This window comes from Macrosteles quadrilineatus, unplaced genomic scaffold, assembly GCF_028750875.1.
Source record: "Macrosteles quadrilineatus isolate MER2022 unplaced genomic scaffold, UCM_ALF_1.0 Scaffold_4__1_contigs__length_99947679, whole genome shotgun sequence".
NCBI classification, from domain to species: Eukaryota; Metazoa; Arthropoda; class Insecta; order Hemiptera; family Cicadellidae; genus Macrosteles; species Macrosteles quadrilineatus.
The window spans coordinates 78,586,593-78,611,015 of record NW_026542597.1 but is presented as its reverse complement, the minus strand read 5'-3'; the positions used below and the strand labels follow the sequence as shown (position 1 = coordinate 78,611,015).

The 24,423-nt window shown below is 33.1% G+C and overlaps 1 protein-coding gene across 1 annotated transcript in view; it reads right to left on the bottom strand.

Moving 5' to 3' along the window:
• Positions 1-3,584: 3,584 nt before the first annotated feature.
• Positions 3,585-24,423, bottom strand: part of LOC128993431 (uncharacterized) — a 28,794-nt gene continuing 7,955 nt past the window's right edge. The window contains exons 2-3 of the mRNA XM_054417320.1: positions 5,026-5,196; positions 3,585-4,318 (exon numbers count right to left, since the gene is read on the bottom strand). Of these exons, the coding sequence (XP_054273295.1) occupies positions 3,999-4,318; positions 5,026-5,196 (491 nt within the window). The 3' untranslated portion in view covers positions 3,585-3,998. The remainder of the gene's footprint in view (positions 4,319-5,025; positions 5,197-24,423) is intronic.

Genomic DNA, 24,423 nt, shown 5'->3' with positions numbered 1-24,423 from the left:
GAAGTAGAGATTCCATTGCTATGTCAACGCATAGCAGAGTTAAATGCAGGAGACTCTTATTTAATTTGGCTGGTATAGTGAACAGCTGTAAGATACTTTTACTTTCTGGCTATACCATACTCCAGGGGAGAAAGTATTGTTTTCGTCAAAATTTTCGAGTTTGAGTTTAGAGTGGATATATTCGTTTTGGGTCCCCCTGGACCCAAAAAAGTGGACCCATAAAAAACCGGAAAAATCGGATTTTCTCAAAAATGGCCCGAACGATTTTGATAAAAATTTAGTATGTTGTAGCCCTTTAAATTCTAAACAAAATGGTACAAATCCCATTTCTGTAAAAATTACGGTTCAAAGTTATAGTAAATTATGTTATTTTCCCATAAAAACCCCATAAAATAACGAAAAATAGGATTTTAGACAAAAATCCGGTTTTGATTTAACATTGTATGTTATGGTCCTTACAATTTTGATAGTTTTTTTCATTTTTTAGAAATTTTTATTTTTAATGGGGATTTTCCCATAAAAACCCATAAAATAACGGAAAAATAGGATTTTCCCAAAAATGGCCCAAAAGATTTTGAAAAAAAAAATAGTATGTTATAGTCCTTTATATTCTGAACAAAATGGTACAAATCCCATTTCTGTAAAAATTACGGTTCAAAAGTTATTGTAAATTATGTTATTTTCCCATAAAACCCCCATAAAATAACGGAATATCAGATTTTCCCAAAATAAGCTCGAACGATTTTGATAAAAATTTAGTATGTTATAGTCCTTTAAATTCTGAAGAAAATTGTACAAATCCCATTTCCGTATATTTACTCTCACCGCTTATACATGATAAAGGTTGTTGACAAACTTATGGGAGAAAGTATGTGTCAGAATGCTGATACCGTTTATTTTCCTTTCTTATACATCCTCTAATCTGAAAAGTTGTAAGCTACAGAGGTTTTTGTTTTCATCAACTATAAAGTCTAATAGAAAATAAAATGCAGCATACTTTATTTTCTATGAGAGGATAATTTCAATTTAATTCTCTTTGAGTAATACTCTAACTACAGATGGTCCATATATAAGTTATAATCTTCTTCAGAATTTAGAATCAATGGTAATAACAAATTACGAAAACTCCTGTAACCCCTTTAAATGGTAACCTACTTGAGCTATTAAACATTGATAATGTTTTTGTCAATAATAATTTCTTTTTTATAATCATCCATTTTTGTCATAACACCTCAAACCTTTTAAATTTTAGTTCATGGACGTTTCCTAGCTAAGTGTTTTGACTAGGACGTTTCGTGATGTAAGAAAACTCCTCCAGTTTGCAAGCGGCTATTAATTTACTTTCACCAAACAACCCAGTATAATATAACCTACCTAAAGTTTTTTTTACAAAGAATCTTTTTTGCTCCCAAATGTAGTGTAGTCAAAACACTTGGAGTAGGAAAAGTCCATGAACTAAAATTAAAACAGTTATATGAACTATAAAAACACAGTACCTCATACGATGGTTTTTGAGCTTATTTTGTTGATTTAAGACCCACCCTGAGTCAAGACGTAGAGTAACCTTGGAATAAATCTCTAAACAAAATTGACTTTTCAAACGGATGCAATCACTGAGCAGTGATAGAAGGTGGGGAAACAGATTAACTTTCTGTCTCGTCAATTCTCTTTAAGCTCCTGTTATTTACATAGCGTTTAAATAGGAGGAAATAATTTCAATAGATATTGTTAGCATGAAGATAATTTATTACAATTTCATTTTAGCTTAGTTTCATTTTAAATATTTAATAGATAGATATATCTATTTTACTTACATCATAGATCTATGTAGGAGTAGGACAAACTTGTTATGTTATCAAAAGTGACAGTGCGATCTTAACTTTTAAAACAAGAATGGAAAGAAGTTTTTTTAACACTATGAGACAGATGTTAACAAATTAATCAATAATAATACAATCAGTTGTTTTTGGATTGATATCTTACCTGATGCACGAAAGTAGCAATTTGTTGGCTGGGGGGCGCAAAATCTAAGTTTTCGTACTATGAATCAGCTGTTATTTATAATCAGCTGCTATTTATAATCAGCTGTTATTTAACAAGTTTTAATATTCACTTACTAATTGCATTGTTGTCGTTACCTAGCAACCAAAACATTACAATTTAAATTGTTTTACTATTTTGATGTTTTGTTTATTGATTTGGCATTATGAAGAATATGTTTTTTTTCTTTTGAGTAATTATCTGTTTTCTCATTTTTGAATGTGATAGCTGCCTAAAAGGTTAATTTTATAGTCTCGACGGCTGGTGAATCATATCTTTATGTACGCTATAATATGCCAAGTATTTTATAACTATTATTTTGACCACTTATAATTTTAATTGTGTAAATGTAATTATTAGTAGTTTTAAGTGTATGCCACCATAATACTGTGTAGTAAAACTAATGTACATATAGAGAGGTTCCTTATCACAGTTATGTTTTGTAACAATATTCTGTGGACTTTTAAAATATTTTCGTATACATTTTATTATGATATTGTATGTACCGTATATAGATTATCTTATTACGAAAACTAAAATACTATAGTAATTATTATAGGACTACGACTAGACACCAATAAATAATTTCATCTTATGCAAGAAACTATAACAAAACTTTATATTTTGTATCTAGTTCAAACAGTTGCGTCGTTCTGAACTACTCTCAGCAAAATGCAAGTAATAAAACAAATTAAATCATTACTAGTGTACATGTTGCTCGAATTCGAGCAATTCTAAAGCATTACAGGAGTTATTTCAAAAAGAATAACAGTCATATTTACAATGAGTTTAAAATAATCAACTCAAAGATCACCGGTGTGTAACTCAAACTATGTTTATCTTCGTTATTGATAAACCTAAAGCATTCCGGCCGGTTTTCTCCTTCTCAAAATGCCTCGCTGTACAGGCAACACAGGTCATTGATAGAGGGCCAATTGAGAACGAAAAGTCGTTTTGGGGTAGTATTAAGGCCGGCGCATTTTTAACCTAATAGTTGAGATTGTCCAGGGTCAGGTAGCTGCGGTCGTTATCACGATTGCGCCTCCTGTCTGTTTCGTTGTCGTCACGTCGGAGGCATTTAAAAGAAAAAAAAACAACAAATTATAGCTACACAAAACAACGATAAATGCACAAATTTAAGTTACAATCATGCTAACACGATCCGTCATAGCGACACAAAACAACGATAAATACACAAATTTAAGATACAACCATACTAACACGATCCGTCTTGGGGGTTATGTTTATACAAACTCAAATAGTAAATAAATGTACTCAATGCGTTTCATAGGATTGAAAAATAAATAACAGCAATTAAATTATACAGCTGATCAAAATGTAAACAATTATGTTCTTCATAAGGATAACATGGGAACTTTAACAGCCACTGGGGCAAAGCCCAAGGGACTTTTTCAAAAAAGTAAGGCCAGTTTGCAAATCTACGCGACACGCTCTTTCCAATGAGACGTCAATGGATAAAATCGGTTAAGAAATGGCGGAGGAGTTCAACCGACAAAGTTTCATGTAGCGTATTAATTATATAGATAAAATAATACGTATAACATGTGCTTGGGTAGCTTTAGTCAATTTAATCTGAAATGTCTCATTTACCGTGATTGTTATCACTTCATACGTTTTTAACCAACTCAACCTTTCTTAGGTTGACTGTCCATGACTGCAGTAGGCCTATGTCCATTGTACGTAAGCCTCTTTATGTGGCAATATAACAATAATCTGTGTAATGAGTATCTAAGCCAATTATTCATAAGACTCTAGACACGACACACAACACCTACTTTAACTCTCTCTATTACATATACTTCATAAATACTATACATACGTCGTAAATGTTTGTGAATGCTCAATAAACAGATGTTGACAAACATTTCACTCACTCACAATGCGCACTCAATCACAAATTAATTATCACAGTTTAAAATATGTCAATTATCACACAGTCACCTCCAAACGAGTACGAGAACTGAAAGTGTCAATATGGTCAACGATGTATTAACAGTCACACCTCTTGAAGCCGGCAATTCTTTTTGGATGACGACAGGAATGGCCGTGGTGGTAGTGGTGGATTCTTCAGTTGCAGGAGGTTCGTGTGAACCACTGCCTTCTAGGTTGTCCAGGATGTCTTCGTCGTCAGATGGAGGCAGTGATCTAGGAGGAGGTGCGTTACACAGTTCCCCCATACAATAGCAGTACTCAACCCCATTGGCCCATCTGCAAGCGTCTACCGCAAGCTGGGCACAGGTCCTCATCACTTGGTCTCCTAGAAATGATTTTGTATTTTAAAATAGTGTTTAAGTAGTTTAACTGACAATATTAATTTACGATTGTAGGGCCATTCTTAAAGTTATAGCTCCTGAAAAGACCAAAAACAATGAATATCAAGGACAGGTGTCAAATTTTGATTAATTAAAAAGTAAGTCAAGGCTATTCTAGAACTCGGCAAGGGTAATACCTCGAGACAAATTATATCAAAACAGACCTAGACAAATTGTTGGTTTAGCCATCCAGAAAAAAATACCTCATAGCACACTTGTTATCCTAGGTGAGCTGGAAATTAAAGAATGTTTCTGTAAAATCCATTTGCTAATTTAAAACAAAGGAAAATTGAAAGTGAACTATTCTAGTTGTAGTAAACTATTTATGAAAATAGAACATATTTGACGAGCCACTCACATAATGTGCTACTGAGAGAATATATTTGCCTTTCTTGGTTTTCTATGTACTATGATGATTGATGTAACACTAAAGATGCTTTAGTTTACAGAAAGTCCTTTAAGTTTGGTTTGGCAAGTTTGTGTCCTAAGCAGAACTCAGTAATTGAACAGTTGTCAGAGGCTCAATCAAACTTGTACATATATTTTTATTACAAAATAGGCTACATGTGAATGGAATATACTACTCGAATATCCATTTCAAGATGCTACAGAAGTTGACTTTGTAATATTGTAGCTAAATCTCCGTTGTTACCTTTGCTCTGGGTGAGGCATCCCCTGTAGTTGTCGGGACAGACCATAATCTCACTGGAGCGAGTACAAGACTCCAGCTTGGCCCCGGGGAACACCCTGTCTATCTCGACGTCCGAGGCGGTCTCTGACAGACACACGTGGCATCGGTGATGCTGGGTGTCCCCGTTGGCTCCTGGAAAAGAACAACATTTGTCTGAGTACAATCGTCATTTATCAAAGTGCTCTCCTCCATCAGACGTGTATGCTCCCAGCGAGCAGGAACTTCCTTAGAAGTGGCGCAAGTCGCCACAGTCAACAAGGCTTGAACTTGGGCTGTGCTCTCCTCATAATCAGATGGTACCAGCTTGATACAAGAAACATTAACTGCCTAAACCTAAATGCACGGAAGGTTGCCTATATTTAATCGTTTCCTTTGACCAGCCACGAGATTACGTTACCAAATGTTGTTGTCCCATTATTTATGTGTTTGAATTTGAGTTGATGCTGAGGCAGGTCTCCGTTGCTCCAGGCAACAGACGATTTCAGGTTGATTATAATTATCAAATTCGATTTATGTGGCCTCCTAATAGCCAGAAGTTAGCAATAAAATATAAGAAACATATAAACGCCTGAAAAGTTGTCACAAATGGTTTTGTTTGAGCAGCCACGAAATCGTGTTTTAAAACACTATTTAAGCGAGTTGTGTACACTACTAAACCTACGAAAGTATAACCTCTTATTGCCACTGACAGTGATGCAACGGAAATTGATGTTTTATTTTTTTTTATTTTAGTGATATCGTGAGATTTTAATATGGAGCTATACAACTCCGAAGCTAGTCTAATAAATAGATAGCGAATTGGCTTAGAGAAACTAACGGAATCTGTGCTATGACTCATAAGCTATTTATGGTTAAATTTGGTTATCTATGGTTAAAGATTATTTCATTACCAGCCCCCCAAAAAAGCTGACAATATAAGCTGTTATTTTTTAACTTTAAGTTATTTTATAACTTTTTGTTATCAACAGTTACAAACTTATACAAGTTTTTCTTTCTATGAACTAATTGCACATTTTTTTTATGAGGGAACACCAACCTAATTAGATTAAAAAATTCACCTCTTAAGTAATGCTGAATATGTGATTTCTACATATAAAAAGAGTAAATTTATACAGGTCACCAATCTTTTTAAATTAAATAATCACTCGCAATCATAAACTTTACTACACAAAACAAATTTATGCTAGATTCCAATCAACAATTCGCAGCTAAACCACTAAAACAATGACAAACTTGGACAAAAGCAGGGCAGCCAACTGTCGTTTCTTACGATCTATTCATAGTGAACTGTCAACATCTGAACAGTTGGTAGCATCTGAAGGGTGAAATGTGTCCAAACCACAACACAGCTGTGAGCTCTAGAAGTCTTGATTGCGGCTTGTGTTGCTAGTTTAACCACGTAATCTACAATAAACTATAATATTGTACTTGAAATATTATAGTTATAGTTATAACCATTATAGATCAGTTGAAGGTATTTCGGTCCGGTTAAAGTGAGTGTGTTTTGATGTTTACGATTGTCGTTTGCTATTTATTGTTAATCTTCACAAACTATTTCAATCAAATAACTTATTTTTACTAGTGGACCTGTTGCTCGAATTCGAGCAATTGCAAAGTATTACAGGCGTTATTTCAAAACGAATAACCCTAACAGTAATAATTTCCGATGTAAAAGAGTCAACTCCAAGATAATGTAATCAATCACTGCACTCCAGTTAATCGAAACTGAAAAAGAACGCTTTTGTGTGTATCATGTGTTCACTATGAACAGCTGTAATTAATAAAAATTATTCTTCTGTTTAAGTAAACAAAATATTTTCTTCATAAGAAATACATTGGAATTTTGATGGCCTGTGGGGCAAAGCCCGAGGACTTTTATTACAGGAATTGGTGAAAGGGGGCGTCTACACAAAAAATACTTTATTTTGACTCGTCGTTTTTCTTTAAATCCGTTCATAATTAACGGAGGTGAGTGTTTCGTAGAACTCTCTTTCACGTATTATATATAAGGATTAATTTGTGTTGTACAACAAAATCATAATCAAAGCGTTGTCATTATTAGCACGTTGAAAAATTGCTGTAATATGAGAGTAAAATTTCACCTGGGTAATTTATCTTTTTTATCTTTTAGGTAAACATACCTACAGCTCATAGTGGGTTTCGAACCATTGGATGATGCAAATATTATTAAGTCATTGGTGACTAGCAGGGTTTGAACCGATATCTACAGGATAAAAGTATCCTTACCAACATATAAGTCGCTCCCCAAACCACACTAAAATATCACAACACAAAAAATATTTAATTCATAGTAATATACAATTTAATCCCATGAATATGTTTTAGCTACAAAAGTTCCATACAGTCTAGGAGGAAGAAAGAAAATGTCTTTTGTGGGAATATAGGACCTGTTTCTTCCCCAGAGCAAATTGAGGGTTATTCTTAAGTAATTGAACTCCTTTAGGGAACAGAGAAATCGGGGATTCAGGACCGAAAATTAAAAATAATGGAATTGAAGAATTTTCACTTGTAATGACCGAAGGTTAGACATATATTGTTATGTTAAAGACGAGTTGGACCAAGTCCAAATGAAAGCGCGCCAACAAAAGCAAATGAAAAGTAATCTGTTGTCACTGAGAGTTTATGGCTCTGGATTTCTTTCTTCCAATTTGAAATCGATTACAACTTTGTATTCGACTTTGTAAAAAAAAATGTATTTTACATATTGACAAAATATACTATCTACAGTTCATTTTCGATATACGTAATACTGTATAAGTAGTTTTTGGCTGAAAGTAAGACTACATGAGTGACTGTAAAGGGAATATTAAGTGACAACGGTGTTGAGTTTGATAATGGTATTTTGAGACAAATATTATAGCATCATGGGATCAATCATTCTAGAGGTATTATACAGGATGTCCCGTAACTCTCTGGACACATTATATAGCGTTATTGCTTAGGAAGACAAACACATTTCACCATAGGAACATGGGTCTGTGGTGTCTAGTTTACCGACTGTCGGCATTTATGCGTTTTTTTACTAAACCATATAATAACTCCTAAACGGTTTGAGATACAGCGTTGAAATTTTGCAGAAATTTTAGTCTTATTAAGGCTTATCTTTGTTTAAAATTATACTAAAAAATCATTAACCGTTTCAAAATAGCAGCCATTTAAAATATTTGATGCCAAATTAACGGTTTTCGTACTAATACTCCTTTTACGTGGTTTAGCATTGTTTAAATGAAGAAAAGTAGTCATGCATTTGTAAAAGAAGACATTTCTCTATTATTATTTATGTATTCTTAACAAATAAGGTATCATTGAAAACTACATAAAATTTACTAACTTTTTTGTCTCTTGCAATTTTTCGTCAATTTAACGGTTTTCGTGAAATTTGGCATCAAATATTTTAAATGGCTGCCATTTTGAAACGGTTAATGATTTTTTAGTATAATTTTAAAAAAAGATAAGCCTTAATAAGATAAACATTTCTGCAAAATCTCAACGTTTTATCTCAAACCGTATAGGAGTTATTATTGTAATAAAACATAAAAGCAGACAGTCGGTAAACTAGACACCACAGACCCATGTTCCTATGGTGAAATATGTTTGTCTTCACCTAAGCAATAACGTTATATACATGTGTCCAGAGAGTTACAGGACACCCTGTATAGGGTAGTTATATCGCTAAAATAAAAATATGCGTTGATGACTTTTGTTCGCAACAGATGTATGGTCACGATTGATTGTAATCGTTATAACAATGTTATAACCCTAGTATTTATAACATATAATTAATTGTTCCAAAAAGAAAAAAATATATTGTGTTTTTATGTAGTTAGGGTAAACCAAAGTTAACAGTTATCAACATGTTTTCAACTATTTAAAATGTTTGGAAACACCTCGTAACACCTAAACCAATTACCTCAGTTCTTTTTACTTAATATTTCAGGCTAAGCATCGCATTGTATCAAGTAACCAATGATTAATTAATCAAATGACTTCAGTAAGTGCCTAAATATATATATTATTTAATTTGTTGGTGGAAAACTAGAATATATCAATTGTTTACCACGCTCAACTTTTAGGTAGCCTAGTCCCAGCTAAATAGAACCTATAGTTGAATAATCTTATCGTTGTACTATTTATTAAAGATCAGATTTAAAAAAATTCCATACTGCACGTAGGTTTATTCAGTTGTGATTAGGACATAAAGGGAGTTATAGTTTACAAAACGTTACTTTTGCAGTTTAACATATCAAAAGGTTTATATACAAACAAAGCGTCATTTCATAGACACACACTGTGTTGGAGGCTAAAAATTCTTAAGTTCAAAGTTCTCTTCATTCTAAGACTAACTTCAATTTTAACTTGGTAATTAAATTATTACTTTACTGTAGTGTGATATATTCAATGTGAAAAGTTGTTAATTATAAACGTCACAATAAACAACCCGTCATATGTTTACAAGGACGTGTTGAACAAGCAATTAATGTCCCGTGAACAACAGGAGATGAGAAAAGAGAAAATGAGAAATAGAGAAACAGACAAGACATGTTAGCTGTCTCGGGCTGGCATTCAACGTCAAAACACACGCAACTATTTGCAATGTTATGCAGTGACGTAGCCTTCTGGTCTTAAATATAATATTTTTTTGTTAAATTAAATGTAAAATTATAAAATCATACTGTATTGACGTTGGGGCTGATTATTTTCAATGCCAAGAGAGCTAAAAAGACCGATTTAGGGCCTATATTTTTAAAAATTTTCCCGGACCCCCCCTTTTACCTGGGGGACCAGAACCCCCGGTCGGTCGACCCCCCCTATTTTGAAATCCTGACTACGTCACTGTGTTATGGAAGTCGAGAATGTTATAGTTTATATTTTACTTCAAATAATTAAATGTTTGGGTGTTGATTTTCTTTTACAGTATTACCGATAAATCTTCAATTGTGTTTTTTCTTAATAAAAAATAATGTGATTTGAAAAGTTGTGATATCGCAGAAAAAAATCTTGCTTATAATTTACTATTGAAAACAGTTGCAACCTACAAAAATCATGGTGATGTTTCATGTAAAAAATCAGTCCAGTAGTACTTGCGCCCCAAAGAAACCAACAAACACACAACCCATATTTTTTCATAATACTGTATTAGGAACTAAACATTGGAAGCTATTTGTTGTTAGACGTTGGAAATAAAGCTCATATTTACTCAGGACTAATACTTTATTAACTGCTGGATGGTATTGTATACTATTGGATACAGAAGGATGTATGTAGCATTTAATTCTTTACAAGTCGAACGTGTACACGAAATATTTTATTAACTGCTATTCATTAACTGTTACATTCCAAAATTTTTAAACGGTTCTGTCATGTTTTGCGATGAAATTAGGAAACAGAAGTAATGATAATTTTTAAGAGCCAGGTGTCTATTAGCGAATTTCCCATATAGGGAATAAGCTATTACCGTAGTACTCATGGTAAGACCTGGACCCGGGACCGATTTTTTTGTCGTTTTGAGGTCCCTAGAGGCCAAAAATAGCATCCGTTCAAATTCATATATATATATATAAATATATATATATATATATATATAAATATATATATATAAATATATATATATATATATATATATTTATATATGTGTCCGTTAGCGCGATAACTCGAGCAAAAATGATCCGATTTTGATGAAATTTGGTACAAACGTGTAAACCTACGTTTATTCGAACGAGTTCGCGAACCAGCATAATCGGACCATGGGAACGGGGGTTTATGGGGGCTTTTATGGGGTAAAAATGGGTTTTTCCCATTTTTGACCCAAAAAACTTAAATTTTTGCAATTTCTTTCCAAACTATTTTGTAGAGCTTAAAAAAACAAATAATTTAGTATATTGAAGCGTTATAATGCGCCTAATGGACTGATTCTATTTAAATAGGGAATAAATGTGATATTTTTTAAGGAGACATTTTAGTGTAAATCCAATCAGGCAAATGGAAATTCGCTTAGTCTGCAGGTTTGCTGCGGCGGGGGTATTTTTATTATTCTAATGAGACAATTTCATGAGCTGGTCGCTGAGTGTGCTAAAGTCAAAAATCCACATTATCTGTTAGACTTAAAATGATTGTTTATAAAATCTTTGTATACTGCAAATTCACCTATGTCCATTTTTTCAAGCTGGTGACAACGTAAACACCAAAATGATCTATTTTTATCCACAATTAAAGGATACAGCGTAGAAAACTTATCAACTACATTTCATTTTTAGCGAATTTCCCATATAGGGAATAAGCTATTACCGTAGTACTCATGGTAAGACCTGGACGCGGGACCGATTTTGTTTTTCGTTTTGAGGTCCCTAGAGGCCAAAAACACCATCCGTTCAAATTCATATATATATATATATATATATATATATTTATATATATATATATTTATATATATATATGTGTCCGTTAGCACGATAACTCGAGCAAAAATGATCCGATTTTGATGAAATTTGGTACAAACGTGTAAACCTACGTTTATTCGAACGAGTTCGCGATTCAGCATGATCGGACCATGGGAACGGGGGTTTACGGGGGGTTTTATGGGGTAAAAATAGGTTTTTCCCATTTTTGACCCAAAAAACATAAAATTTAGCAATTTCTTTCCAAACCATTTTGTAGAGCTTAAAAAAACAAATAATTTAGTATATTGAAGCGTTATTATGCGCCTAATGGTTACGGAGAAAATTCCAAAAAATTGTAAATTTAAAATTCCCATGTTATTCTTATGGAGAATAAGTAAACTGTTGTAGTTTGCTTGTTTATGAACATATTTTGATCAATTTTGGAAAAAGTTTTTATTTCTTACTAACTATTAACATTTTACAAAAAAAACAAAGTTTTACCCTCCCTGATGCAGCAAACCTAAGTACTTGTTCAACTAATTCTATTTAAATCGGGAATAAATGTTATATTTTTAAGTAGACATTTCAGTGTAAAAATCAAATCAGTCAAATGGAAATTCGCTTAGTCTGCAGGTTTGCTGCGGCGGGGGTATTAAATTTACTATGAAAAAACATAGATAAAATCGTAGTTGTTTACTCACATGATTCAACCAAGTTAAGAGTCAACCAACTAGAACCATTTATTTAGTTAACAGCCTCGCCTTCACTGCTCCAGATCTGCACCCTCCTAACTCACCCTCTGAACGGTTTACACCCTTCAACTATTTTATTCATTTTATTGCAAGTCAGCTGTTTGGAAAATATGACTACGATACCACTCTTAAATGCACATCCTTTTGGAAATTATAGGGGTAACAACTTGCCTAATAGTTTATTTGGAGGATTTGCAATACTGTCTAAACTTCTGGGAATATGGTATTTTGTTGTAGATATAACATAGTTATAAAAATAACATAATACTATTCTGATTACAAAACGAGTAGCCTACTTTGTCAGCTACAAAAATGTCTTTTTGTTTGTACTATTTGTTATACGTGTGTATATATTATATTAAAGCTGTAGTAGTAGTAGGACGTTCGAATGGGTTTTGTTGAATAAAAAACCAAAACGATTTCAATGTAAACGCTCAGCTCCAGTAGAAAATATAATTTCTGTGGACAACTAAATTTTAAAGCATGAAATGTATGTTTTACACTATTAAAAAATATAATAATGAAAAACTTAACTATTTTTTATTATTGTACCACTGTCTATGGATCACTGTGATATCTTAATTCAAACAGTACGATTTTTCCAGATTCAATCAAATCAATCTTGTTTGATCTTTTATAGATTTACGCATTTAATAATATTCATTCGAGCCTAAAATATGTGGAACTTATTTTATGTGGCTTGTGCACAGTTTCACAATACTGTACTAGGGAACATTTGAATGGTAAAAGTAAAAAATCCAAAGAAGTAGTCTTGACACATTAAACATTAAAACACCAAAACAAAAGTGAAAACTGAACTGTCAGAAATGTCAGCGTTACAACGAAGTATTTCCGATTCCCACAACCTTTACATTAATACAATAAATATCTTATGGAATTTGAATGTACTGTATAATACTAGAGGTCAATAATCGAAAAAATATAGTTTTATATAGCGAATTTCCCATACAGGTAAAAAGCTTTTGTTTTAGAGGTCAACTGCAAGGAAGGGCCATGAAATCTTAAGTTCGCCTCAATAAAGAAGGATTTTCATTTCATTTCATTCATATTGCCGCAGGTATCATGGTTAGACCTGGAACCAGGACCGATTTACTTTTTCGTTTTCAGGTCCCCAGAGGCCTAACACCGTAAAACCTACCGTTCAAGTTAAAGCTATAGAGCTCAAAAAACTAAATATTTTTGTACATTGAAAGGTCGATCTACGGAGAAAAAACTGAATATGTAAAATCCTCATGAATTTTATGGAGAACAAGTAAATAATTGTAGTTTGCTTGATTATGTGTGTTTTTATCGAGTTTGGTAAACTAATTTATTTTAAATACTGCTTTTAATATATTTTTGAAAACCAGCAGTTTACTACGTTCCCTTTAGCAGCAAACCTAAGTACTCATTTAACCGAATACTTTGTAAATAGAAAATAAACCTGTCATGTTTAGGACAATATATTTGTGAAAATCCAATCAGAAAAGTGGAAAATCGCTCTACTGTTTTGCTTCGACAAGGATATTATTTGGTTGAACTAGTTTTACAGTGAGTGAAAGAAAAAAATATACTGTAGTAGCATAAATTAAAGAAGTGGACAGATTGTCCTTTAATCTATGGTAATAGCTACCGGTATTTACTCCACACCGTACACTTAATACATACCAGACATAATCATGCCTAACTGTTCAGTTGATTCATAATTTATTTATTTATCTCTTTAATAATAGGATAATTTATTTATTCAACGTACACGAATCTCATTTTCAAACATTTATAACTTCCACTGTTCACTTTAGTGTTTACTTTCAAGAGAATCGATGGAACTGGGAGTGTTCGATTAAGATTGCTCACTTACATTTGCTTTTCTTCATCCACTCTCAAATGGATTAGTTCCGAGTCGTCAGAAAATAAGCTGCGTCATTTCCAATCAATCCGTTTAGTTTATTCAGAATGATTTTTTATTTGCATTCTTAAGGCGGTAAAGTATTGTTGTTTTTAAACCTTTGTACTTTTTTCTATGTGATAAATCACTCTATGGCTGATTTAAAACCTATTTATTTAGTTTTATCGTGCATTGATACTTTAAATCTAATCATAGAATGAAATACTCTGTTATTGATATTATTCTTATGGATTAACTAACTAAGGATAATGCTTTTGTATTTTTTGGCACAGTATATGTGGAATAAGTTTTGTATTTTTATCAACTTCTACAATATTAGAAGCAGAATTTTTTTTAATTAACTAAAATTCGAGAGGAAAATTTTGTTAACGTACGAGGAAAATTGAGTGCATTTAAGTTTCACTAGAAAACCACAAATGACAATGAAAACAGGAACAGATTTGATATTCTACACTCATCTTGCATATTCATAGTTATGTGCAAGTAAGCATCTAGACACCTCTCAAAAGGATTGGTAATTGAAATGGTACATAATTGTATACATCAGTTTTTTTTTTCTAAAAAAATATGTTTTCTCCAAAAACATTATTTTTACAAATGTAACTGACTAGGCTTCTAAATGTTGTGAAATGGAAAAATTAACAATAGTTAATCAAAATCAGCACGCCCCACGAGTATCCATAATATCCAGAAATATAGGCTGCACGGTAATATTTCCAGATCCTAGCTCCGAGGTGGGGCTGCATGTTACAAACAAACTATAAAAACCAAAGATACGATTACAAACATCCTCAGCTCGGAACAGATGGTTCAAACGACCTAGTAACAGGGTATTAAAAGCGTTACCAAGTTCCATATGCTGATAATAGGTTATCTGCAGTTGTTCCATTAGTTTTATTGTCTATTTGAAACGGCCATATTAATCTGGTTATATTAATGGGTAGCCGATTTCTGCCTAAGTAATATTTTACTCCTTCATCTTCTTAATCCGTTGCGAAAGAGGCACCGAGCATAAATTAAAATATGTAATCAAAGTTGTTTATTTTTACTTAGATATTTTGAGCGTGCTTGTCAATTTCTTAATTTAAATTAAGTTTTATGACTTTTATGTTCTGATGAGGGTGTTCTTCGTGATTATTTGTATGTATTCCGTAGACACTTAAGTCTGTGTAGAAATGTACATAATAATACTATATGAAAATGATTTGTTTACTGTGATTCAACAACGTCAATTTCAACGTCTAAATTACTTCTATAAACTTTAGGATCGAATAGAAACTGCAAATAATCTTGGTAACTATGTTGGCTGGACAAAATAACAAGGAAAAAGTAAACAAAAGAATTGTCATTGTCACTACTCACATGTGTTTATAATAAGCCATTCACAGTATACTAACAAATTGCAAAATACAGTAAAAAGGAAAACACATCAGTTGTAACTATTGAGCAAAGATTAAGATTACAATGGAGATTACTCGATATAGGGGAAATAGTTCCGATCAAAAATAGTTATTATTTTACCTAGCTCTCTCCCACCAAAACTTAATCCCTGAAGTACTGAGGCATTCCAAGTAAACTAATCACATCTGGGGAATTTAATCGGCATAAAACTATTACTGTATGCTAAATCGCAATGAAAGAACAAACAGACAGAATCTCAATTTTAGAAGTAGTATTGAAAAAGCAAAAAATCGTTGTCACTAGTCATTTTGAAACTAATATGAATTTGTTTGTATCATATTTTTATCTGCTGTCTTTAGTGAGATTAAAAGTCGAACAACGGGTTTCAATGACTAGAGGGGAGAAAAATTGTCTGTGCGAGTATTGAACTTAAACCAGATCATAAACATGTATCTTATTTTGGTTTAATTGCATGCTTTTACATTACAGAGTTGTTATTGTTTCAGCGATCAAATAAATGTCTGTCTCGTAAAAAAAATGTTTTCATAAATTATAAAATGTTTGTTTACAATATTTTTTTAAATTTAACTATTAAATCCAATTAATTACAACCGAGCAAGGCTCGGTCCCCCGGTACTGACTCTAGAGAAACCCAGAAAACAACAGTGTGGACCTAGTGTAATAAAACTACACTAGAACCAAACTGCTAATTTGGAAACTGTAAAAACATTTACGGTGTGTTTTAATAACTTGATTGTCTACGTGTTAAGCTTACTTTGAAAACGGAGAAAGGTTTTCGTATTTGGCTCCATTTCAAAGCTTGTAGACCTGAACCTGCTTGAGTAAAAGGCTTGTTTCATTTAATTAAACTGTCCAATTAAACAGGTGACTTAATATGTTTGTCTAAAACACGGGAAATATTTTATAATGCATACATAAATCGTTCAAAGGTCTATGTCGAAAAAATAATCAAGACTTGTTTCAAAACACCATATTATGGCGTACAAAGATTTTTTTACCTCACTAATATTTTATCCATGTAGTGGCTGGTCTTGTGATTAGAGTTTGGTACTTCTGCTAGCTATGTTACAGTGCCGTCATCCGTTTGTTCATTTCCAAAGCTGTACGTCTATCCATTTATCTAGAAAACAAACCCCAAAAGGTTTCTCATAAAAGAGAACATTTTGTATTGAATAAATTATTCACCAAAATTATTTTGATAGTAAAACTTTTACTTGGTGACATGGATACATAAAAGTGTGAAATTCATGTTCCGCAATTATGAATAGAATGGATAAGTATTGTTGTGGTTGATAAACAGTCCATAAATCACTTAAGCAACAAAGCTGTTGTTACAGTAAGTTACTGTTGTTGATTCGAGCAAAGTTTCCTCTCCAGAGGGTGAGGTTGACGCCTTGGCATCGTATATAATATAGGAATACTTCTCTGTGGCTTTAAATAGTGAATTCTTTATGTTGGTTTTTAGATTGTCTAAAACAAATAAAACTATAAATGATAAACTATGCAATTACCTTTTTATAAGACACAACACCTGAATGACAATTTGACTTTAAACCATGCCTAAAAGGTCACTAAAAATACGCTTAACTAAAAATTTATTTTAACTAGATTTAGAAATAGCTAATAAATAATAGATATAACTAAATTTAGAAATAGAAAAATAGATTTCAACTAAAAGGTCAGTTAAGGTCGTAGAAGCTGTACGGCAATCAAATATTCATAGAATTTAGCTTCAAATTTTGATTAGGTTATTACTGGAATTTAAAATGGGAATTATAAAAACCACCCTCAGTGATATTTTTTGTAATATACTACCTCTTATAATTTCCTAGTTACAACTAAATTTGCGGCAAAAGTTCTAATAGCCTAATAATAAAAGAATAATCTTCTTCTTAGAATTCTGCAAGCAGTAAATTAAATATATTTGGAAATTTCATACGAGTACAACTTATTTCCTCTATAGACAATATACAATAGTTTTAATCAATGGGCTTTTCTATTTATATAGAGGACCTACAACTTAATATGGGTATCTAACTACTGGATGACTGAATAATCAAGTTTACACCAATGGCGGGAATTGAACCAGCATTTTCAAGACAGAGTTCCCGCCCTGTAACCACTAAACCATCATTCTAGCCCCTAATATCCCATTGCTATTCAACCAATTAAGTTTGGTTTTATTTGTTCTCTGACGAAATTCTTTAAAACAATTCTCTATTCTATAATTAGTTTACATCATTTTAACGCCAATAAGAATTTTGCCCACTTATATGTTAGTATTGGTGTACATGTTTCATCATTCATGGTTTCGTCATTCAGGCTTCAACAATTGGCATATAAATGGCTTGTTCAGTTGTAAACCTTTCCAAATGTCATAAAGTATACGGCAGAATCACGACTGCAATCTTAACTTGTGTTTGTCCTTACGATTTCCTTTAGTATTGTCACATAAAAGCAATACTACCTGACTAGGTAGCCAAGTAGATCTATGATTACTGGGTGAACTTAAAATCTGAATAGAATTGATTTTGGACTCAGTATCCCTTTCCCGTTGATTTTGTTTTATAGTGTGTAATTAGAATTCAGTTTTCACTATGCCATTCAAAGATTATCTTTTGATATATCTTGTGATTGTCTTTTGTTGATTGGTGGCAAAACAGAGATTTGACAGTTGCTCAACCCTTGCAAAATAGTAGGAAAGCTACTGACATAAAGGCATAGGAATATAAAAAATCTTCGTTATCAAAGATGTATTTGATTTAAATTCGTAATAGCATTTAACAAAATTCTTTATCGTTGATTGTCGTCCTATGACTTAGTTTCAGATTATATAGTGAATTATATTATAAATTTGTTTATATAACACTAATGGGGATAAGTTCTTACAAAATACATCCTAAATTGTATATTTTAACCGTCACTGAAATTAAACAGTGCTACCAGCATTCTTTAAAGAAGTCCCAGCATGTTCCTCTAATTTGATTATGCTACTACAGACTTCTGTCTGGAATCTTTTCTTGGCCTTCCTCCTCGTTGGGCTCACTCCAAATTGGTCTAACTAACTATGTAATTTTTTTCCTTGCAATTTCATTCACCTTCCTTGAGATCACATTTTTTTGCAATAAAATGAAAAAATACTTAAAGTAAATACGAACATAAATTAGTGAGTCCAATTGAATAAAACGTGACACTCCATGAATTTCTGAATTAGGAGTTAAAAATTGTTTACACAATTCAATAATTTTGAATCTTAAAATTGTTTTTTTTTTTAGTAATCAACAATATTTTTCAAAAACATTTTTTGCCAGACTCGTATCTGGCTGTTAAAGGATAACAAAAAAGTACGTCTTTGAGTTTGGCCAGTTCCTGTTCGTTCGTCCTTTCCAAAAACAATTATTCTCGATGCAGCTGCTTTGTTTTTGCAAGCTGGAATGTCTTAACGATTTCCAACTGAAGGACCGTAACCGGTTTGGTTCTCAGTTAGGAATAATTGGTTATTTCCCAACAAAAGAATTATTAAATTAAATTTTAGAGGAAAACATTAATATGGTCACACTACAGGATTAGGCTTTTTAATTTCAGTTTAATTACTTTGTGTATGGTAATATTCTCAAAATGAAATAAAAGGTACGTGGTGTGAACATAAACAAGTACTTAGCAGTAATGCATACATAATCGCCCATACATAAACAGGTATGCTAAACAAGCATACTTAAAATAGTGTTGAAAGTGTAACGATTATGATATCTTTCCAACGCCCAAAACTTCAAATACACCAATCCTCTCATGTGAACAACAAGCTATCATTTGATAGCTTCTTTTCGTACTTCGTACTTCGAATGCAGGATGAACGGAGTCAGATGACCTATGTAAGTTTCTAGATAAGATCAGCTGATTAAACAATCAGGATGGACCTAAGCTGTTTTGAACAGCTGTGTCCAGATTTGAACCATAGCAAAATAATCTTCTGATTTCTCAGCATCGAATTTGAGAGCACTAAATTTGCTCGCTAGATTTGTAATAATCCGTAATACTCCAGCTGCCATAAACCTAGTAAACATCCCATAATATTTGTTAACCCGTTATCATGGGTAATACTGTACAAATCATGATCTAAGTATGTAAGTAAGGTTATGCTGATTAAACACCCAAATTATAAAACAAAAAGCTTTAAAAAAAATAGAATGCCTCCCTTCTTTTCATCTTAAACCACACAAGCTTCTAATAAAACAGCAACTCGAATCGAATTTCTCCATAGAACGCTCCCGATTAAGGATTGTTATCAGATATTTTTCTTGGCGTTTACCCAGCCTGGACTTGGTCCATATTGGAGGCGATACACTGTATGTCTTGTCATTTCATTTATATAGTTCTGGCAAAATTTATATTATTGAATGTATCGACCATTTTCACAATTTACATTTTTACTATACTAAATACCTTGTTTGCCTCTTTTCTGTTTTAACTCATAGAAAAGTACACTAGAATGTCACTGTACAGAAAAACATGCCTTAAATTTATTTTACTGTAACAAACCATGAAAACTGTTTCACTTGATCAATAGTAAGTTTAATCTTTTCTGTTGTCATTAACTATAGTTTATTCTTTGCGTTATTGGTTTAACACGTTTTTTTATTTCTTCCAAGTAATATTTGTCACATTAAAGATGAAAGAACGAAAACACTGTACTGTTTTTACGATAGTCAGTATTTTTGTTTATATAATGTTTCTTACTATTAAGATTTGCTGATTATTACATGCTAGGAGTGCGGTTCATCAAAGTGGGTGAACACCTTGTTGTAATAGAAATGAAAGAATTATTACAATACGAATACGCCAAAATATCATGATCTTGCACTGGTAAAATGGACATTCTTAAGTAGCAGTCGTGTAACACGAACACTCTCCACGAAAACAACTCACATCACAGTACCCAATCTGAATCTTGTATGTAAAGTAGTAAATCATAACTGTTTGATGCTCCAAAACTAGAATAGTACCAAACTTTGCCCGCTCTAGTACCTTTCGTGTGTATTTCACGTCAAGTCTGTTTTATCACTCCCCATGGCCTACATGATTCTAAATAAAGATTCCATGTATACCAGGCGTTGAAATAACTTGATGACGTGAAGCGTATGATAGGTTAAACATCGTACTCCCTTATTTATCATTGTGTCACTTTAAAAGCATAATATAAAACATAGACATTAGTAAACCTAGTAATTATACTTTTCTGGCCAGGTGGTTCAATATGCAGGTGCTTACCGTAGAGTTATTCTAGACAGTCGTCATGGCATACGCCGCTGTTTTGGCACTCGGGTTGGTAAAAGATGTTGACAGATTTGAACCGGAAAAACCTTCGCCTGGTTTGGCTTTTGGTCAAATTTTAAAAATTTCCGCCAGACCATTTCGGAACCAAGCAAATTGTTTTTGATTTAATGAAACTGTTTGAATACAATTTTTTCATAAGGTGTGATATATTTGTTAGGTTGGCATCTTGGATATTGGTGGTAGGGGAAAAGGTTCGATTCCCGGAGTATTTTACAAAAATGTTGACTCATTGAAATACTGTTCATTGAAAGAGAAGAAGAAACAACACGATGTATCGGTTTGTAACTATTGAACAACGTCAACACTGCTTACACGCAGTTCAAAGTGTGTTGATTTATATATTTGAATTTATAGTAGCCATATTTATTTGGTTGATAACATTAAGAGACCTAATAATGGCTCAGAGAGAGAGGATCATTCAATTACAATGATGAATCATAGCTACTACATAAGTTTAGTGGTTGTAGCTACAAACACAAACTATTGCTTGCAAGTGCACTGTAAATTTTACCCCAAAATAAATGGATTAGTACTGTATGGATTAGTTTGTTGTTGTTAAAATAGTCCTACAGTAGGGAAATAAATAAATAAATAATTAAACTTCACAAAGCATTCAAACTACATAGGCCTGCCTTAAAGCTGTTACCTGATTCATTAAGACTAGTAAACACGTTGCTCGAAATCGAGCAATTGCAAAGAGGTAAAAGTACCGTAGTTATTTAAAAACAAATAAAAGCCATCATAATTTCAGATGAGTTTAAAAGACTTTGAATTGAAAACAAATAACAGCAATTAAATTATACAGCTGATCAAAATGTAAACAATTATGTTCTTTATAAGGATAACATGGGAACTTTAACAGCCACTGGCGCAGAGCCCAAGGGACCTTTTCAAAAATGTAAGGTGAGTTTGCAAATCTACGCGACACGTTCTTTCCAATGAGACGTTAATGGATAAAATCGGTTAAGAAATGGCGGAGGAGTTCAACCGACAAAGTTTCATGTAGCGTATCTTACTAATATTATAAATCTGAAAGTTTGTGAGTTTGTGTGTGTGTTTGTGTGTGTGTTGCTCAATCACGCATAAACTACTGGACGGATTGGGCTGAAATTTGGCATGATGATAGCTCACATTCCCGATTAACATTAAAGCATATTCTTATCTCAAAAATCCTTCCGGGTTCCGCCCCAGTGGCTCTGTAGTTCCCCATGTTAACCTTATGATTTTTCCTATTTAAAAGGAATTAATGAATCTTAACAGCTGTTTCAATTAAACAAGTTGGTTCTGTTCTATGATAATCAATAGCATTAACGTTACAAGGATTACCAACAGGGTGCAGCACTATTATTTTTTTTTTTATTTATGACAACAGCTAATTTCCAACCAAAAGGTGAGTGAGCGTAGCGAACGAACTTCAACCTGGAGGCGAGTCAGCGTAGCGAACGAGCTAACCTGAAGGTAAGTGAGCGCAGCGAACGAGCTCCAACCTAAAGGTGAGTGAGCGTAGCGAACGAACTTCAACCAGGACGTGAATGAGCCATGTGAATACTTATGAAGTTAAACGGGGCAAAGCCCGCGGGTACAGCTAGTTAATTATATAGATTGTAAAGCTATGAGAAAGAATGTTTAGGGTATGATGAAGCCATTAAAGATGATGAAGATGTCAAAAATGACATTCTACTTGACATGCCAATCAACAGTTTGTTGCTTTACATGGAAGCATGAGTAGTCTCCGACCGAGAGCAATTAAAGTTCATTTCAATTAGCCTCCATCTGTCTACAGTGTTGCAAGCATTAGAGAACTAAATGATCTTTGTATGTTAAACCCCATTTATTTAACTCATCATTTGCGTTAGCTATGGAGAAATATACTAAATTTACTTCTTTGCGTTATAATGTAAAATAGGAAGCCAATTTCGATACATTTCATATCTGGTTAAGCTCGAATGCTCTAAGGTCAAATGTCATTCTTTTTATAAATTCTACACCATTTATTGTACCTGTAATTATCACAAAAAAAACTATACGAATGGAGAAGCATAGATATACAGAGATCTTTATATTTGACTTGAACAAAATGTTTGTTCGAAAAGCTAGTTTTCTTGTCAACAGCACCAAAGAAAAATGTCAACCTTACCATAGAGTACTCACAGGGGGGAATGCTTCAAATTTTAAAACAGTAGCAAATCTTAATTTAAGTATTATGATCGGGGAAATATTCTGGTTTTAGATTCAAATTTTTATAGCACTCGCCTTAAAAATCATAAGGTCGCTGGTTCGATCCTAAGAAAAGGGTGTCTCAGCGTTTTGATGGTTCGCAACTGGACCCAGATGTTCTTATTCATTGGGCTTTCAATAATTGGCCCTGACTAATGAAACAGCTGATCTTAGTCAGTAACAAAGCTACACAAGGCATCAAAATCCATTCTACTTATTCTTCACTCATGTTTGGGTTAAATAAGCACGCCCATCTCAAATAAATATGAAAACGACAAATAAGCCTTAAACAGTATTCCATCTATCCTATACTCTAATACGAGCAATGTTTGCTTGTATGTATGCTTGCTTGCTTGCTTGCAGAAAGATCTCGAAAACGGCTCCGACGATTTTCTTCAAATCTTGTAAATAGCTTATTTTTGGCCTAAAAACGAGTTTACTGCACTTAGAACTGCCAACAAAAATCTAATTACGTAGAAAAATGAAACTGAAAGTCACATTTTTTTAACATTAGTCTTATGGGTTGCTTAGTAACCATGTTGGTTGAATTGAATAACAAGGAAAAAGTAAACAAAAGACTTGTAAGTAGTCTATCCACAGTATTTTAGAAATTACAAAATACAGTACAAAAGGAAAAACATCAGCTGTTACTATTAAGCAAAGATTATACTGAAGATTACTCGATACATTGTAGCAGGACTTTTTTTTATCTATGATTGTAATAAAGGCTAGCAGTGTGGAGTGTGGGAACTGTTTATGACGATTAGATTAAGGTATCTGCAAACCTAAAATGCCGTGGGAAGGGAGGGAAACAGGTCGGCAACGTAGGAAGTAGTGAGGGAAGTAGTCAAGGCGTGCTGTCCGGAGTGTGGGAACTGTTTATGATGATTAGATTAATGTATCTGCAATCCTAAAATGCTATGGGAAGGGAGGAAAACAGGTCCACGACGTAGGAAGTGGCGAAGGAAGTGGTCAAGGCAAGCTGGCCGGAGTTTGGGATCTATTAATGAAGATTACATTAAGGTTGGAACGTAAGGTGCCAATTCCACTTAATTGGAGTTATGTACAATCCTAAAATGCTATAAGAAGGGAGCGAAACAGGTCCGTGACGTAGGAAGTGTTGAAGGAAGTAGTAAAGGCAAGCAGTCCGGAGTGTGGGAACTTTTTATGACGATTAGATTAAGGTATCTGCAAACCTAAAATGCTATGGGAAGGGAGGGAAATAGGTGCTCGACGAAGGAAGTCGTGAAGGAAATAGTAAAGGCTAGCAGTGTGGATTGTGGGAACTGTTTATGATGATGAGATTAAGGTATCTGCAATCTTAAAA